The sequence below is a fragment of the Choristoneura fumiferana genome, chromosome 25 (assembly GCF_025370935.1).
Source record: "Choristoneura fumiferana chromosome 25, NRCan_CFum_1, whole genome shotgun sequence".
Taxonomy (NCBI): Eukaryota; Metazoa; Arthropoda; class Insecta; order Lepidoptera; family Tortricidae; genus Choristoneura; species Choristoneura fumiferana.
In genome coordinates this window covers 4,898,677-4,917,708 of record NC_133496.1, presented here as the reverse complement: position 1 = coordinate 4,917,708, position 19,032 = coordinate 4,898,677, and the positions used below count along the sequence as shown (strand labels likewise).

Below are 19,032 nucleotides of genomic sequence, written 5' to 3'. Positions count from 1 at the left end.
GCTTCCAACTTGTAATAAGTTTCGCTAACATTTTCATGTTAATGTTCATCAGGAAATTCCGAGTGGGTTCGTAATCCAGCTCTCTGGAAAATTGGAAGAAAGAAAAACATTTATTCGTGATATTTATAAAGCAGATAAAAATAAACAAGGAAGGAAATCAACTCAGCATGGTGTCAACCTTGCGGCCGACGTTTTGTCGTCTGTTCTTCCGTTGGAACCATAATCATATCATTTTCGGAAATTCCAGGGAAATAAAAGAGTGGACTCCTCGAAAGAACTTTTATTTTAAAAGGCATTTGGTTCATTTATAATATTATCCTCTTGAATATTCCATGCCCTCTAAAAACGGGTTTTGCAGGACAAAGTGTGTTAATGTATTTTGACGGTAGGAAGGATTTTGAGGGTGGGAAACGGGGAAGGGGAGACACACCACATTGGAGCCCCAAATTTGTAATACATCTTGACTGAAGGTGACGTAGAAAGAAGCTCGAAATGGTTCATAGAAGTGCGTCGCACGTGGTCTTTTTTTTCTAAAACTTGGATTGTCACACTACCGTGTGTCTTGACCTAACTCTTTTGTATCTACTAAAATAGCTTTCCCTCATTATTTTACCTAACGTTCAAGAAGATTACCTACTCTACCTAGCCTACCTACTTTAAGCCAACTGGCTTATTTGCGTAGAAAATCAACAAAAAACACAATGTTCTCTAAAGCAAAAACACAAACAACTAAATGTCTCCAGATTCTGAACAATAAATAAATACCTCCGAGTCCGTACCCACTTCATTCATTCCCTCTCGTTATTTGTAAAGCAAGTCCGCATCTGCATCTTCCAACATAGAACAGTAAGGACTGAACAACAAAAGTAACATTGTCTTCAATGCTCGGTAAGATAGATTGGCAAGATACCGCCTACTTTGATTAGGGCCCGAACACAACAGTCGCAGATACACTTGGGGTTCGTTACTTTATAGCAGTCCCTTTCTATTCAAATCATAATGAAGGATAATGAGAGTTGACAAACAATGGCGTGAAACCGATTGTTCTTTCAAATTGAAATAAGTATCGATTCTTTTTGTTTTTACAGCTGCTTTTATCTAACATGTGAAGTTATATAGTTATTAAGTTACTTACTGTTATTATGTATTTTGCTTACAATTCCAAGAATATTTGGTATCATAAGCGCATCATGTTCTTTAAGTTTTGGTGGAAATAGAAACGGTTATGGATCAGAATCTTCGGCATTACAACCGTGTTTTTTTATAAAATTTCGCAAAATTCGTATTCTCAGACATAGCTCTGAACGAAACTTTAGTATCCTCAATTTTACGAGATTACAGTTCAATTTGATCAATCGGTAGCCCAAGGGCTATGGAATCACCAACTGCTTTGTTTCAAGATGCTTCCTGAGCTAATCCTTTGTCTGGGTATAATGTCTATATCTAGACTAGATTGTTATGAGTCAGTTGAGCGAATTTCTAACATTCTTGCTCCTAAATAAGAGCCTTCAGTCGTGGAATTCCGCCGATTAAATTACTTTTGAGACTTTGATGGTTCGAAGTTTCATATTAAATTCAATTGAACATTCTTCCAAGTTTTAGCCATCTCATCATCATCTTATCATCATTTAAAGCATTTTACTGTAATTTCGTTTTTGGGTTTGTAGTGGAACAAATGTGATTCGGATAACCCTACCAGATATGCCCGGCCATGTCCTGTCATGGCATATAATACCTAATTGAAAAATGTTAAATAAAAATGTTTTGTTTTCGAGTAATTTGTTAACACTTTTACGCATAATGCCAGACTTTTCGTCAGGATGATATTATTTTATTTATTTATTTAATGAGATATTGATAATGGTGGTTTTTATTTTGCCAGATAGATACACTAGCTATACGTACCAGGCTTTGGAACTGACATTAATTTATTCTGTAAAAAAATACCAATTCCTGCCAAAACAACTCAATTCAGAAATAATAACAGCTAGCTAACTGGTTATTCCATGGGACTGTTTGTGAGTAACACCGGTGCATAATGCATCGCATAATAACGAGATGCAGCGACCCATGACCCCTCTTTGTAGACCCACCAAACAGCCGTGACATCTTATACCATATTGAACTCTACATGGCTAAAGCTCTAGTGTTGCTGGTTAATTTTGGTGCCCAAATACGCATGACCTTTGGGTTATATTCAGCTGTTTACACATGAGAGGTCGTAGTCTCTGGTTGTATTGTATGTTCGGACTGCTAGCCAACCTTGACCAAACATTCAATGGTATTTGCATGTGAATTGTACGGATGTTTCCAATAACAACTAAATACAATAGTACAAATATTTATTTAGCAGGAAATTAAATTAAGTCTAGTGTACAATTAAAATACAGTTTCCGCCGCTCCGCACAATACCTAGCGGCTAGGAAAAACTAGGTCCTAGACAATTGTCAGTTACAGCACATTAAAGTTCAGCAATGCATTTATTTTAATTTTCTTTGACACATTATGATATTTATATTAAGTAGTCCGCTAAAAACAAGTTTGCTTGGTTTTTAAATAATTGTTTTTTTCTTGTTGGTTTATTATTTATTAGTTATTAAACATTTAAAGTGTGATTTAGTTTTATAAATTATATTTGTTTATAAAATTCAGGATACGTTTATAATGTACATTTGTAATGTAAATATTGAGCAATTCCGTTATCATGATGGAAGTAATGAGCTATAGAGAACAAGTAGATAACTAATTAAATTAATTATTCTAATTATTAAAAAAGTAGTAGTAGTATTTAAAAAGATACGTATCTCCTTCTACGTCATCATTAGGTATTTGGTCAGAATAGAAATATTTGAATGAAAAAATAACATTTTTTTTTAGGAAAATTGGTAATTTCTCTGTTAATACTGTGGTGGCGTTTGATATGAGGTTTAGTACATAGGTTAGAAATACCCAAATCAACACGTTCAATTTATCTATGTCTATATTATAGACTAGACTCTAGAAGCTAAAACCACGCTGTACAGACAGCCGGTGAAAATACTACATGAGGGCTTATATCTTAGCCCTCTAGAATGGAAACGCTTCTGCAATCCTCTGGTTCGCGGGTACCTATGGGTGGTGGTGTTCACTTACCAACGCCCCGCCCACCCCACCCACCTGCTAGTTCGCCATGTAATTAAAAAAAATCTCCCCCAATAACCCACAATGGGAACACATTTAGCACACCAAGATACATTTGTTCCAGAGGGCGTCGAACCGCATTGTGTAGATAATATCGAGAACCACGGCGCCCGATTTGCAACAGGCACTAAGTAATGAGTGTTGTATCTGTTTTAAGTCATTTTATATTAAAACGGAGTCTTTATCATCGGCTTTGCTCACGTAAACCATTAGGTCTGGCAGTCGAATAAAATTCCAGTATTTTATAGGGTAGGTAGTTTACCTAGATAAAAAAAAAAACTATTTTATTCAGTCCATCAGTTAAATACTCAGAAAATATTGGAAACGTACCTATTTCTTTAGTCAATCAAACAGATAACCTACCCTACCAACAAAAAGTTGGAAAACCCCCGACATTGTAACTTCAAAGTTCAATATCTCAAAAACGGTTTAACCGATTTTAATAAAACATGTCTAAGAACCATCGCTAGAAAACCTGCTTTCAAATAAATAAAAAACCGCATTCAAATCGGTCCATCCGTTTAAGCGCTACGATGACACAGACAGACACACAAAACGGTCAAACTTATAACATCCCTCTTTTTGCGTGGAGGGTTAAAAAATGACAAATATGAAGCGCGTCAATGTTCGGCAGGGCTACTACGAAACTCGAAACTCGAAGTTCGTGTCGTGCGGTCCCTTTGACACTTATACTATTCAGTACGAGAGCGAGAGGGACGGTACGACACGAACTTCGAGTTTCGTAGTAGCCCTGCAGGTTCGGGAGTGCAGGCCCGTGACGTCACGTCACGCGGAACTTTAACTGGCTATATCTTCATCGTTTTTTATTTAATAAAAAAAAAACTACGCGTTTTTAACATACATGCCTATTTTCATCCAAATTCATCCAGCCGTTTTTAGCGTAAAAACAGTATACTGAATTCGACATATTCTTGTTTTTCTCCAATCATTCTGTTGTAAGTGGATGACGCATTGACGCATCGTCTCAAATCAAAGGAATTTTAAAAAACTTTAGTAATATGACCTCAAAGTGATCTTTGTTTCTAAAAATATAGTTATTAATTTTGCTGGAAGATGAATGAAGCTGTGTTGCGTTGCAATCATAATGGCTCAATGGTCAAACAAAAAAAAAACCAACACACGATCACATAAAGAAAACCTATTTAGATTCCCTTCTGAAACAAACTTATCTAACTTTTTAAATTTATCTAGACAGGCTCAATTGAGAATTTGAGACCATCGCCAAGGTCAACGCATGTAACCGTGTTTAAAATAAAACCGGACCATAGATAATGAAATATATGCACAAACACGCTCGTGTGCAGCCGGTGAATATAAATACAATGTAAATTCAGTAAGTTGGTAGTATGCTGAAGTTGAACTGAATCCAGATAACTTTGAAGAATCCGAATGAATTGTTAAAATGCAAACTTTTGTGCTTTTTCTCAACCATGTAGAGTTGAACAGTGGCATTAAAAAGGTTCGAAAAAGCTTGGTATATATATGTGTATATGATCCAGGCGTATGCCATACACATCATTTGCTACTTGTAATATAAGAAATATGAAAGTAACTGTCTGTTCGTCTTTCTGTTACCTCTCCAAGCTTAAACCTCTGAATCGATTTAAATGAAATTTGGTATGGAGATAGTTCAAGACCCTGTGAAGACATCGGATACTTTTTATCACGGGAAGAGGTTCATTAGAATCTTCGTTGCACTCTAACATGAATTGTTGAATCTCAAACTTTTCTCCAAATCGACGAATTTTCTAACATCGGAGTACTGTAGGTAAACCATTACTTAAACTTTTAGTTCGACTTACCAATAATTATACCAGAAGCTTCCTGTCCAAAATTCGTTTAGAGTATAGGCAGCAGTCTGCTATAAAATTATGAGACGTGCTTAATGCTTGACACAGGGAGTTAGGGTGCCCGAAATAAACCAACTGATCGGAAATAGAACGACCCCGACCTTTGATGATAGATAAAGGTGATATAGATATAGGTAAGATATAAACGGAAGTGATTGTTTACCTCAATCTTAGTTTCGTTGTGAAGCCTATAGAAATGGTTTTGAAATTGTATTAAGTACTACAAAACAAAAATATTTTTCACTTTGTTATATAAGTTGATTATACAATAGATTAAATTAAATAGGTATGTCCTAATTTTCCTTTTGTTAAAGTATCTTGCTATGGTAAATAAAATAATAAAATTTGAATAATTTCTTAACTCTGAAATAAAAACTGACTGAAGAGCCTGGTGAATATAATGACTCTTTCTTTAAAATTTAGGTCACGCTTAAGAAAAAACAACAAAGTGCATGGCTTTTGTGTCATTCAGCCGATGACGCACTGTCTGTGAACTTCCTCCCATTGTGAGGTCTAAAACACATTCAACCTCTTTTCGACCCGTGCTTCCCTGGTAGTTGTTTGGTTAAAAAAGTTCTTTTTTTAGTAGGTTTTTAGTAGGTTCTGTTTTATTGTGATTTTTCTTTGTGGTCGCACATGAAATGTAATACTGTTATAACTTAAATTTTGGGGCTGTTGTATTGTATACTGTGTTATAATTTGTGTGTTGTGATGTGTGTCAGTTTTTATCGTATTGTATAGTTCAAAAATAGATTAATAACTGGTTATAGCTTAAAGCACTCGCAAGTGGCACTGCAAATGTAGGGTTACCAGGTAAGACATGTTTCGCTTTTACGGACGAGTCCGGCCAAATATTTTCTCGTCCGGCCCGTCCGGCTCTTTTTTAGACAGGAGGTAGCGTGTTATTCGTAGGTGTCAAGCCAAGTTGAAGCTTTTTATACGCTTTTTGTCTGGCTGCAGCGCGAGTCGAAGGTAGCATTACAACAGCGAGTCATGTCTTAAATAATTATTTGTTTTCTTTATATGAAATATTACAATACAATACAAAGACTGTTTACTGTACACCAAAAATAGTAAGTGATACAGAAAACAGCCGGCTTTTAGGGCATAATAATATTATATCCAGCATTAAAAAAAGCTACGATTAGCTACTAAAAAATATATTTTCGGCCAAATAAACTCCCGAGTCCGATTTTTTGTTTTTGAAACTGGCAACCGGCCACGAAAATATACACGCATATCCATTCACATCGTGATAAAGTACATATTAAATACACGTGTAAACGTTGATTGTTATAAGCGACGTGATAAATTAATTCGATACAGTGCAAACGCAAACACAGCAAACGTGCGCACGAGTCGCCTGTGCGTAATCTATTATGTTCTGGAATAAATTAGAAGCAGAAAAGAAATTTAATAAAGGAGAATAAATTGCCTAGTGGCCTGAGGAGTGCGCCACTTTTTACTGCTGAATACAATACAAAAAAAATTCTTACTAACTCTGTTTGTCTGTTACCTTTTACCCCATACACTTAAACCGCTGAACCAATATGGATGAATTAATAAGTATAGAGATGGTTTATGCACCTTATCTCAGAAAATTTAAAGGTTTCCACGGGGTAGCGATAAACGAATTCTTTGCAGGCAAGTCGCTGGCAACACCTAGTACTTGATATGATGGCACGGCAATAATTTAGCTTTGATTATATTATATCATCATTTATTACTTATTTGATGCGTTTTATTTTTATTAATTGTGTAATTTAGTATGAGCGGTGGGGTCAATTCACACCACGAAACTGATAATAGGCGGAATATAAATGTTGTCGTGTGCCTGCATTTCGATTTTGAGCCCTATAACAGAATCATACTTCATGCAAGTCCTGTATACTTAATGTGTATAAATGTCGCAACGCGCTTCAGTTGACCCTGACGTAATTTCTTAGTAAGTATAAAATTTAAAGAAGTAATAAAGTAATTTAAGATAAGAGATTCTCTATATACCTAATCGTAGTAAGCTTGGATTATAACTAAAACAAGAGCCTTGTGCTATGACTCACAAGCCAAGTCGAGTGACTCAAGTATTTTCCGATGATTCTTGTAACTTTTCCCGATATTTGAGATGACTATTTGCCAATTTGATTTATATTGTATGTGTGTGTATGGAGTGTTAATTAGACGATATTGTTATTATTCACCGATACTTATTAGCGTCATGCCCTATGTAATAAACATAGCTTTGTGAGATTTTTTTATAAATTCTGACAAGAAATACGTCAGGGAACTTTTGTCACGCCAAATGTTTAATAGAATAGAATAAAATAATAATTTATTTGTAATTCACAATAAAATTACAAAACATACGTTTTAGTACAATCTGTCTCATGAAAGGTGAACCTACAAAATCGGGGCAAAAAAACATGGTATTTATTACCAATCAAAGTAGGATTAAACGATTTGATACTTTTCTAATTTTGTCCATTGCCACTAAGGGAGAGGAAACGCGTACTTTTTAATAATACAAAAGCCCGTCTTATAAATTACACTTAAGTTTAATGCCTCTCTCAAGTATCTGTTTGTCCATGATATTTTAATGATGTTGCCACTCAAACAATAGCTAGGTTCAGCTTTCATTAGAGTTTATGAATCTAACTAAGGGGACCAAACAACTCATCAACACTGTACTATGTTCCTCTTATTATCAGTTCTGTGCTAAAATCGCAAAGATCATTTAGTAATACTAATCACCTAATCAGTAATTAGTAATGTTTTTATTTCACTTCATTAAAAAATATTTATTAGTACTGTTTACATTATTCACTTATTTACACACTTTGTACCCTGGCCGAAACTCATTAAATGTCAAATTGTAAACAAAAACCTTCTTATATACAAAAATTTCACCCAGATAATTCAGTTCAAGCCGGAACGCCATACCGCGTTTTACTCCGCGACAATTTTGTCGCAGTCGGTACGATCTGACAGCCGTGTCACTTCGTGTCAAAGAAGAGTTCAACGGCCACAGCAGACGTCGCTGAAAAGCCTGGTCTACTTAGCTGGCGGGACCCAACACTTTCCGTGGTGCGTCATTTGGTCCTGTTATAATGGTAAGACGACAATCTCGTATCTTATATCTACTTAGGTAAACTAAAGCTAGAAACACACTGACGGCGGAGGCAGAGCGATTCGAACTAACATGAAAGAGGGCACACAGAATACCGCGCGGGAAATAAGCGCGTCATTCTGTGTGCCCTCTTTCATGTTACGAGTAGTTCGAATATTACAACCGGTACCGCCTCCGCGCCACACCGCACCGCTCTGCCTCCGCCGTCAGTGTGTTTCTAGCTTAACTCCTATGAATTCATTGTACCCCCTCAACACACAAAATGAGTTCCGTGGGTGATTAGTATGAAACGACTGAATCTACAAAATTACCTAAGGCCGTATATAGTCTCACACACTCACGTTCGCTGTTCGCTATGGCATTTACCTTCTCTTTTTACCCTTGTCTTATACCGTGTGACAGAAAGAAGTGGCAAAAACGATGGTGATTCCAAGTGTTAAATAATGAAGCTTCTGAGGCCGTATTGTCAAACGCTTCTGTCGCTCGCGATCGCAATCAAAGTGACAGTTTTTGTATGCGACAGTTTTTGCGACCGCGACCGTAAGACACGTTTAGCAGTACGGCCTCAGTACCACTACCATGAGTTTGCAGTAACCGTACTCGATAGCGACGGCGTAAATTATTTGTAGAGGCGCTGTACAATTCTCCATACAAAAAGTTTGCGCCGTCGCTATCGAATACGGTCACTGTAATGGTAGTGGTACTGGTCTTCATTTTGGAATGGTTTCAAATTCATGGAATAAAATTCAAAATGACTGGTTCGCAAAAGAATTCCAGCTAACACCAGAATTCGAAACCTCACAAATAACACGAATATAAAATCTTTTTTTTAAGAAAAGCGTTCCTATACCCTGATTATTATCACCAGCATTATAGAAGTCTCACTGCTAGTCACAAGCAGAATGTGCGGGGCTGTAGTTTTTACGCGGGCTCAGTGGAAAGTGGGAACTTTACACCCACATTGAGCTGACTCGTGGTGTTTTACTTCACCGTAATCAAGCTCATGAAAAACTTTAGCACTTTCGCACGTAAATTACGAAAAACTCACGAAGTGCGAGCCCATGTTCGAATGCACGATCCTCTGTTTGATACGCCATAGGTCAAATCTACAGCTTTTTTTGCAGTATAGTAGGTATTAATGATACCAGTAAAAGTAATTACATTACATTATTATCGTTAGGAACGCATTTATTTTATTACGATATAAATAATATTTTACTTTTCATTCTGAGTCATTAGGGGGAGTTAGTAGGTATTATTAACTTGATAAGATATTTTGTACCCAACCTCAAACATATTAGGTATTTTTTTAATGTAGGTAAATAAACAAACTTCTTTCATACGGGTTTTTTCGCCAAATAAATCAGTAAACTGTACCACTCGATTCAAACAGTTAAATAAAAATCAAGACTAGTTTATTCAATAACTTTAATACTAAGTATATCAACAATCATACCTATACTATAATTTAGTCCAAGATCAATTCCTAAATTAAAAACATTAATGAAATTATGTCATTAAAAATTAAATAATGACCAATTATAATTAAAAAAAAAAACAGATTTTATAATTTTCCTGCGCTGGCGTGGTGGCGCTCTGGCGATAGCGGTACATATATGTACAATTTATGTCGCATTCACAAAAAATGATATCACCACTTACCTTATTTAATATTATTAGATACACTTAGTAGAGAATTGTTATGGGTAAGGTTCACGTTAATTTTTAAGTGAATCATTCATTCTAGACTACATAATATAGGTAATTTAAATTATCCCTTCGAAAAACGCCTTTTTTTTCTGCTTCAAAAACTTTTTACTGGGAGTTCCAAAGACTACAAAAATAACTAAATTTGGCACAAAGAAAGTTTAAAACCTGAAACATTTTGTAATCCGGATAATCGGGAATTCCCGCAGAAAAGCGATAACCAAATTGCAGAGTCAATAATTTTCGAAACGCACCCTCAGTCCCATGGCATAATGACGTCACCTGGTGACCTGACCTGGCCTCTTTTCAGCCTCATAAATAGCTGATCTAATTTACCATAATGTACGTCTTGGCGCATTAATTACCATAATGCCTGTTTTACTGAGGCATTTCGTTTATTTCTGGGCGTTTTCGAATTGTAGTGGGAATAAGTCACATCACATCACTTGATTTAGTGATGCTAGTCACGATATAGTATGGAACTAGCAGAGCCTGTATGCTCGTACTTGAAGCCGTATTCATTTATCATTCGTCATCTCATTCTAGCCTCATCTCGTGCTATGTGACAGAAAGAAGTTGTGAAAAACGATCGTGATTCCGAGAGCGTTAGGCAATAACGCAATAAGGCCTCTGTTTTGAATTGAAGAATTGAGGAATGGAAGAAAGGGTCACTAAACGCTATTATGAAGTCAACAGAGGCTTTAGCATGGGCTATCCATTTGTTCATAACGCAATAAATGTTGTATAGAAGGCCAGATATCTGTATAAAGGGATTAACTGGCAGGTTATTAATGCTTTTACTCTCATTCGTATGTATGTAGCTAGCGTATCTGTCGTATCTTTACTGAACATTGTGAACATACTTAGTGCACGGAAATAACAAAAGCCAGTAATGTAATTCAACTACTATCATAGTAATATATAATTAAAAGCAAAAGTTTGTGCGTACATTCCGTGTCTGGATGTAGATAGCTGGAAGTTGAATAAGGCTACTTTTTATCCCGATTTTCAATACAACTGTTAGACCTAGGTTTACGCAAGCCACAAGACTAATGACAGAATATACATAATAGCGCTATAAATAATACCACTTTCCTCTCTTTCAAAAAATATGACGGCAGATTGATCATGGGAAGTAATTAAATGTATAATAATTAATTATTAGTAACATATTCACTAGTATGTTAGCTTTCGTATACTATCAGTGAATGTTAACTCCTGTATATTTAGTGCCGGTACGGTAGTGCATATGTATATGTATTTAAGTATATATATCTGGCAGACTGATTGCCGTGAAAAGAGTGATACTGATGACCCTTAAGAGTTACTATGACATCGTTATATGTTACTACGAGTATTTAGCGATTACTATCACTAGGCAGGTACTTACGAGCCACCTGCTCGACTCATGAATGAGCGAGCAGCTGGCGTTGACTCAGGCCGCGTGGGAGGCAGTTGCTAAACAGCAAAGTAGACAGGCACGGATATAATATAGTAAGATAAAATGTGTATTGATTAGTCTGGTGATTAGCCAACTTGTTCTTTTTGCTCTTTAATATAAAAATTAATGAGTTTTTCTTAAAGTAGTAAGAGAACTTTGATTCAGTAACTAAAACTGTTAAGTGCAAATTTGGGTCGTAATTTATAATTCTTATGGGTCCCACTGAAAAACAGCGTTGTGGCTTGCCGCAACATTATGCTGAGTGGGTCCCAATTTATACTATTCGATGTTTTTTTTTAATTATTATTTCAACCCAACGTGTTTTTTCTGTGTATCGAATATGTGTGTGTGTGTCGAAAATGTCTCTCTCTCTCTCTCTCTCTCTCTCTCTCTCTCTCTCTCTCTCTCTTATAAATACCAAATACAGAAAGTTTGTTTAATAGTGCATTATTTAAGTCACTCAGTACGTAGAGTCAATTAAAGTACTAGCCTTTTCGAAAACTCTCCTGTACCTAACAGGTTAACCATTAGACTTCGAAATGCAACATATTGCAACTTGCATTAATAAGCAAACTACTTTCATTCAAGCAAGTCCCACCATGTGACCGCGCAATACTCGACTCTATAACAAGTGAAGAAATCACACTTTCATAACGTCGTTAAAGTATATTACGACATTCTGTATTCTCGTATAGTATGAGTCAGTGACTAGACAAGCTCTTGACCTCTCGTTATTGTGGTCGTAATCAGCCGAGACAGTACACGTAATTAGTTCAATGCGTAATCCAATTGCTTGTATAAAAACTAGGTACAATGCGGTTTGGGTTACGGGAGTATTTGTTTTTCCGCGTTCATGTAAATTTTCGAGTTTTGAAAAACCCACTGTGTCATACAATAATATTCAGTAGCATGTATGTTTAGACAAAACCACAACTTTTCGATTGAATTAGTGTTGTTTTTACTGCGGGTTTTTTTACTAATAATAATGTTAAATGTAAAGGACCCGTATTTTATACAAATACATATTACTATTTTTTTCCGTCGAAGAAATTTTTCCACTGTACGAATGGCCCGAAATTTGAATAGTGAATAAAAGTGAATTCTATCTAATATTTCGAAGATAAATGCTCCAATATTTTAGGCTGTGCGTATCTGTCTGTCAGTCACGGTACTTTTAACAAGATGTTTTTTAACTTCCAACGTTCTTATGTTAGTTTATTTTTTTATGTATATGGATGTTGTAGTTTAAAAAATTACAAACCATTTTTCGACCACTTCTTCTAGTGTCCGATCGACTTGAAATTTGGTATACTTACTCATGTTAATCCTGCGACAATCCAAGCAATCTGCTGATAGTCAAATTCCCGTGGAATGGAATTCTTCAACACTTAATGGAATCAACTTGAAATTTGGTAAGGAAATGTAGGTAGGTAAATAGGTACGTAGTTTGGATGACAATGCAAGTACAGTCAGAAAAATACAATGTGGCTGATGATAATTTAAGTCTTAACCGTGATAAGATAGATGTTCATGATTTTGGGCCATTACCCCACTATAAAATCAGCGTGGTCCAAGCCTGCCTGCTAATATACTAGTTTCACTTAATAATTGGAGTGTAGACGCTCACTTTCCATGGTTTGCTTTCATGCTAATAAGAAAGCAAATTGTTGTAATTGGTGTATGCGATGGCAATTTGAGAATGAATGGTAGTGTAAAAAATACTTTAGTTTTATTGCCATGCCAGAGGCTACTGGTGTCGAAAGAAACAACTTAGCAATCGCAATATTGTTATTAGGATTTTTCAACTAGATGTTCCCTGTAACTTTGTTTGCGAGTAGGTAATCTGTTTTTCCATGCAATTTCTCTCTTCATAAATGCCTTTTTTGGACTTGGTAAAATTCAGTCATTAATATTTATTTATCCATCATAACTTCTTTTCTTTACTAATATTATAAATGCAAAAGCGAGTGCTTGTTACGCTTTCACGCTTAAAATACTCAGGTACTTAGATACTCGTTTATCTGTATAAAAACAAGTAAATTTGAGTGAACATGGGGTGTACCTGAATATGGAACATAATAACAGCTCGATAAAACCGTCATCCTTCGATCAAATTTAATTTTGTCATTTGCCTTCCTAGGCTAGACTCATAGGAATGAGCAATGGCTAAATATCCTATTGTAATAGTATACGAATGGCAGCACTAATTTAGATTAAATTTTGCACAAAGGCACATAGAGGGTACTTTTTGTCCAAAAAAAAAATGCCCGCGTGGTATCAATCAGTGAACTTTACGCAAAGGAAATCACAGGCAATAACGATTTTATTCAATAATCTGATAAAGGTTCCAAAGTTTTAAAGAAGCAAATTCTAAACTCCCGATTTTATTGATAGCTTAGGTTTGTATCTACATTACCTATCTAGATAGTCCGTGAAATAACACGAGACCATTAAAGCTAGGTATATCTCGAGACGCGACCAAACTAGGGTCTTTTATCCTACGGCACCTTACAAAAACAGCCATCAACCAATTGTCCAAACAAATCACATACGAGACAAACAAACCAATAGACGAGGCGCCGAGTGTTAAGACAATTTGTCGCTCATTTGTTGTCCGAGCCGTGGGGAGTGTGTCTATATGTTGCCGGTAGAGTAGCTTTATTGTTATGATAATTAATGTCTGATTGTTACTTTTATACTTACCGGAATAACTTTATGTTTACAAGGAAGTAACTTCACTAGTGCTAGGTAAAATATCAGAATAAACTTTTGGTCGTAAACTTCGTATTTACGCTGAACGTAGGCGAGATAAAATGGATTTTATATTCTCTACTAGTGCATAAAGTAAAATTTTCGTCGAGACCAAGGCAATCAGCCACCCAAACGCCACAAACAGAAGTTTATAAAATAAGTTCGTTTTTATAAATCTTGTTTTTAAAATATATAATTCACGCACATACGAATAAAACTAGGTAATTGTAATGAATTTAAGTTAAAATATGTAAATCTGGCACCAGAGAATTGTAGATGTGTTGCCTTGCCATTGCCAGCCTACAGGCTAAGATAGAATCCAATACTTATATTATATAAGCGAAAGTTTGTATGTTTGTCCGTCTATCACGTAGAAACGGAGCGACGGATTGACGTGATCTTTGGCAGAGATAGTTTATGGGCCAGAGAGTGACATAGTCTACTTTTTACCCGGAAAAATGCACACTTCCCGAGGGAACAGCGCGCGATAACCGAATACCACGCGGACAAAGCCGCGGGCAAAAGCTAGTCCCCCATATGCCAGTAATTACACTGGTCGACTTACTCCCCTCGCCTGACGCCTTGGCGGCAGCATTAGCGCACAAGATGGTGGCTCTCACCATATAAAGATAAAGATGTCATCGACTGTATGAGCGCACTGCTGTTATCTATCAGTTATCATATGACAATGCAAACATCACCTTTATAGTATAACAAGAATGTAAATATCGCTCGGGACGCGTTGGATTTTTAGCGTTCCGTAGCCAAAATGGCAAAAACGGAACCCATAATTTCGCCATGTCTGTCTGTATGTCCGTCCGCGGCTTTGCTCAGGTACTATCAATGCTAGAGAGCTGTAATTTTGCACGAATATGTATGTTAACTATGCCGACAAAATGGTACAATAAAAAATTCAAAAAATATATTTTTTAGAGTACCTCCCATAGACGTAGTGGGAGTTATTTTTTTTTCTCATCCAACCTTGTAGTGTGGGGTATCGTTGGATGTCTTTTAAAACCATTAGAGGGTTCCTAAAACGATTATTCCATTAAGTGTTTTGTTTGCAAAATATTCAACTTTAAAGTGCAAACAGGATGGTAATAAGTATATCAAACTTACAAGGAAAACTATAACGGTTAAGTTTTCTTGAGAATTATTAGTAGTTTAAGAGTAAATATACCTAAACTTGGAATATTCCGTACAAAATACGAAATCCTTTGAAAAATATTACTTGATTTTTTCGTATTGGCTACGGAACCCTATTTCCGGCATGTCCGACACGCTCTTGACCGGTTTTTTAGTTTTCCTATGATTCAAATGAGAAAGAGAAAGAAAACCGATCTTTTGTTTCGAGTTCCGGTCCGAAAAACATATAGGTATTATTATTCTAAGGGACTGTTTCACCACCCATTGATTAATTTTATTTGACGGATAAATGTGATGCCGTCTCGCGTCTATTCGAACAAAACAAACAGAAAACTAAGTGCATATTTTGTCTTTCAATGACATCACTATTTTACTAGCTGTTTATTACCCGCGGCTTCATCTGTGTGGATTTTTATCGCCACGTACTATCCCAACAGTCTATTTTATCAGGCAATGACTTATTTTCTCAAAACTTGTGCCGATTTGTTTCTATTTCGTAAAAACTTTTTAATTTGTTTACTTTTTATAAACTTACATTTTACGACATTTAACGATTATTTTATTAGCCTGTGGTAATGTATGACGGCTATTTATGTATTATTAATTGCTAACAATATTCAATAACGTTATTTTATGCAAACGATTAATTACATTATAATGATATTCGTAAATTAGTATTTATGTTCTCCAACGTAGGTATGTATTTTCCTTGTTTGTTTATTAAATCCGTGCTTCCCCAATTTGACCTTGGCTTCTATTAATCAACTGAACTAAATGGTTAAACATTCCTTAATCAATTCACTAAGCCACCGTCAAAGCGGCATTTTTGTCGACGTTTAGTTTTAGAAGGGGAGTCGAGAAACTGAATGTATGTAGTTTATGTGATAGACTTGCTTTCACCCGCGGCATTGCTTGCTCTCTAATCCTAAGTAAATTTACTTCTAAGTTTGCTTCTAAGCACACCTTTATGATTGTCAAGGAATATGTCAGCCAACATTCAAGTATTTATCGCAGTGGTTTAGATTATGCGATGTCAATCCGTTAGAACGTTATTGTTATAAGCCTTTGCATTAAAATAACAAATAAACACCTTACATTTCTAAAAATGAAAAATGTGGACACAAATTCATACTTTCACCCAAGATTTTCATTCAAGTTCATAGAAAATCAGATCATTCGGCCACCGACTGGAAACGATTCTTAAAAGGTAAAAAAATAAACACAGATACTTCGCAATTCCGCCGTTACTGGTTTTTGCAACGAAACCTTCAGGTCTTGCTCTTGACCTTAATTTAAGGCAAAACAAGTTGTTATTTAATTGATTTATCAACATTATTTAATTAATCAACAAATCAAAGAGTTCAAAGGGGTTTCGAAATAAAAACTAAGACACTACAATACTGAAAAATTAAACACTTTTTACTACCTTGCCGTACGCAGATAATCCATTTTATATTGCGTGTGTAATAAATGATCAATATAGATATGTAACAACTTTTTTTTATAGGTTTATAGGTTAGGCTTGGTTAGATATTTTTGTACTGTACATAGTCATATTTACTGTTTAATGTATTGTGTTTTATTGTATATTGTTATAAATAAAGGTTAATACCTCTTAATTAATAATAATAAAACCTAGTTACCTGTAATAATGTATCTCATACTTAATCATAATTCATTTATTGCGTTTCATGTTGGACGTAATACTACATTTGTTAAGAAAGTATAATGTGAATGTTTTGACAAAATAACTAAACTTTAAACGATTGTTTTAACTCAATGCATAACAAATCGAATTATGGACAAACCTGTAGTTTAATTCTTAAATTAAATTACGCCGTCTGCAATGAATTAGTTTATGTTTATTACTGTCCCGCGGGAACTATTGCCGTTTTCGGGGATAATAATAATTCTATATCCTTCCCGTTCAAACTATTTTCATCATTAAATCGGTTCAGTGATTTAAGCGTAAAGTAGTAACCGACTGACAGAATAACTGTCGCATTATAATACTAGTATAGTAAGGGTGTCAAATTTTACCCAAATGTTTAACGGTCGAAGGTTTTAGTCGGTTGCGGTTCAATATTCTCGTGCATAATTTCGAGGTGGTATCAATAAAAATGTAACCAATTTTGGTTATACAATTATAGGTATTTCACATTTACTTAATTATATTTGAAGACGCGAAACATTTTTTGTAGGCCGTTTTATAATTTGTCAGTTTATCAGAAAAATATCCATTTAATGTATTAAGGTCACTGACGTCTTTATCATTCTGATCATTATTTCGCGAACAAGTTCCACTTTCTCCCCAAATTCGACATTGCACTTGCAACATTGCTTGTAGTAAATAGCAGTCGACCTTTGAGGTTTAATATAAACTTAATTCTATACAGATTTCTGTGGCACTGTTATTTGAAATTGATTCTGAAGCTAGCCCGAGGGTACTCTGGATAAAATGAAGAAGAAAATAGACATTGTATCGCGGCAGCAATTGAAAGAGTTCGCATTAGAAAGAATGGACTGGAGAGAAGTGCATTGACTAAAGCCTTTATTTTACACATTGATGATGATGATGATCAAAAGACCGAGAATGCACTTTTACTTGACGTATTTTTTTTTTGAGCGTAGGTGATATCGCATTTTTTTTTAAGTTGATAGGAAATTTAATTGTTAACGTTACTGAATCATTAAGTTCAAAATGTCGTGGCAGTTTGTCATAACTTCGAAGATCATATCATTTGAGTAAAACTATACAGACTGTAAAATTATCACAATATAAACAAACAGGTAAAACAAAATAAACATACAAATAGTTCAAGCGATAATGTCGTCTACGGCACGGACCGTAGGTACTGACGCGATTCAGATCTATAAATGAGCTGGAATGAGTGCCCGTGCGCACAATCGGGCTTTTATTTACTTCACTGTATCGTCGCAAACCAAGATTATTGAAGCCACTCGTCACTGTGAAGTAAGTATTGTCATTAATAATAATAAACCAGAGTCGGTTGGTAAACTGTGAATGAGACTAGCACAGGACCATGCAAAGTGGCGTGAAAATGAAGAGGCCTTTACTCAGAAGTGGGTGTGGGCTGGTTTGATTGAACCAGAGTAGCATTGTACGACCAAATTACGAACAGTGCTAAGTAGCTTCACAAACCCTGTTCGCGACTATACGTCATACGTATGTCCTTGAATTCCTCAGACAACATTTAACCCACTTCGTGGTATACGCTTAAGCGAAAATTTGGCATACTTATGTAAATCTGATGACAATACAATAATCTGGTAGTTAAATTTTGGTGGTCCAGCTACTACAGTCTGCGCAAGACGGAACTCTTCAATGGTTAATGGAACTACGGATAGGATGTAGTTCAGATGACTATGCAAGTATAGACAATCGAATGTACAGTCAGCAAAAAAAGATTTATTCTATTTGAACTCACAGCACAGAGTATCAACTGGTGTAGATTCTTGTAGCAGAGAACCGAGCGGTATGAGGTGTGAAATATGGTATGACATGACAAGCACTGTGACAATGGCAAGCCTGATGGCGAGGAGGTGCATAGAGACAGTGCTGTCACGCTATTCTTGCCCACTAAGGTGCTTTACCTCTGGGGTTTGGCTTGAAATTATCTCCTGCGACTGCGAGGTTGAATTATCTACTTTTTTCGATTAGAACGAACCGAATCGAATTCTTAATTAGGCAATCGTGCTCCATCTTTTCACACATACTCGCTTACCTGCAGAAAAAAAAAATTAATTAATTAATTAATTTATTAATTAGTTAATTGTGGTCAAACGCAACC

General features: G+C 35.7%; 2 protein-coding genes across 2 annotated transcripts in view; one reads left to right on the top strand and one right to left on the bottom strand.

The window, feature by feature from the left end:
- Positions 1-19,032, bottom strand: part of Meltrin (disintegrin and metalloproteinase domain-containing protein meltrin) — a 67,902-nt gene that overhangs the window by 27,305 nt on the left and 21,565 nt on the right. The gene's annotated exons all lie outside the window — the stretch shown is intronic.
- The window catches only part of LOC141442458 (uncharacterized), a 45,357-nt gene continuing 34,294 nt past the window's right edge, over positions 7,970-19,032 (top strand). Inside the window, exon 1 of the mRNA XM_074107458.1 lies at positions 7,970-8,158. Coding sequence (XP_073963559.1) covers positions 8,156-8,158 — 3 coding nt within the window. The 5' untranslated portion in view covers positions 7,970-8,155. The remainder of the gene's footprint in view (positions 8,159-19,032) is intronic.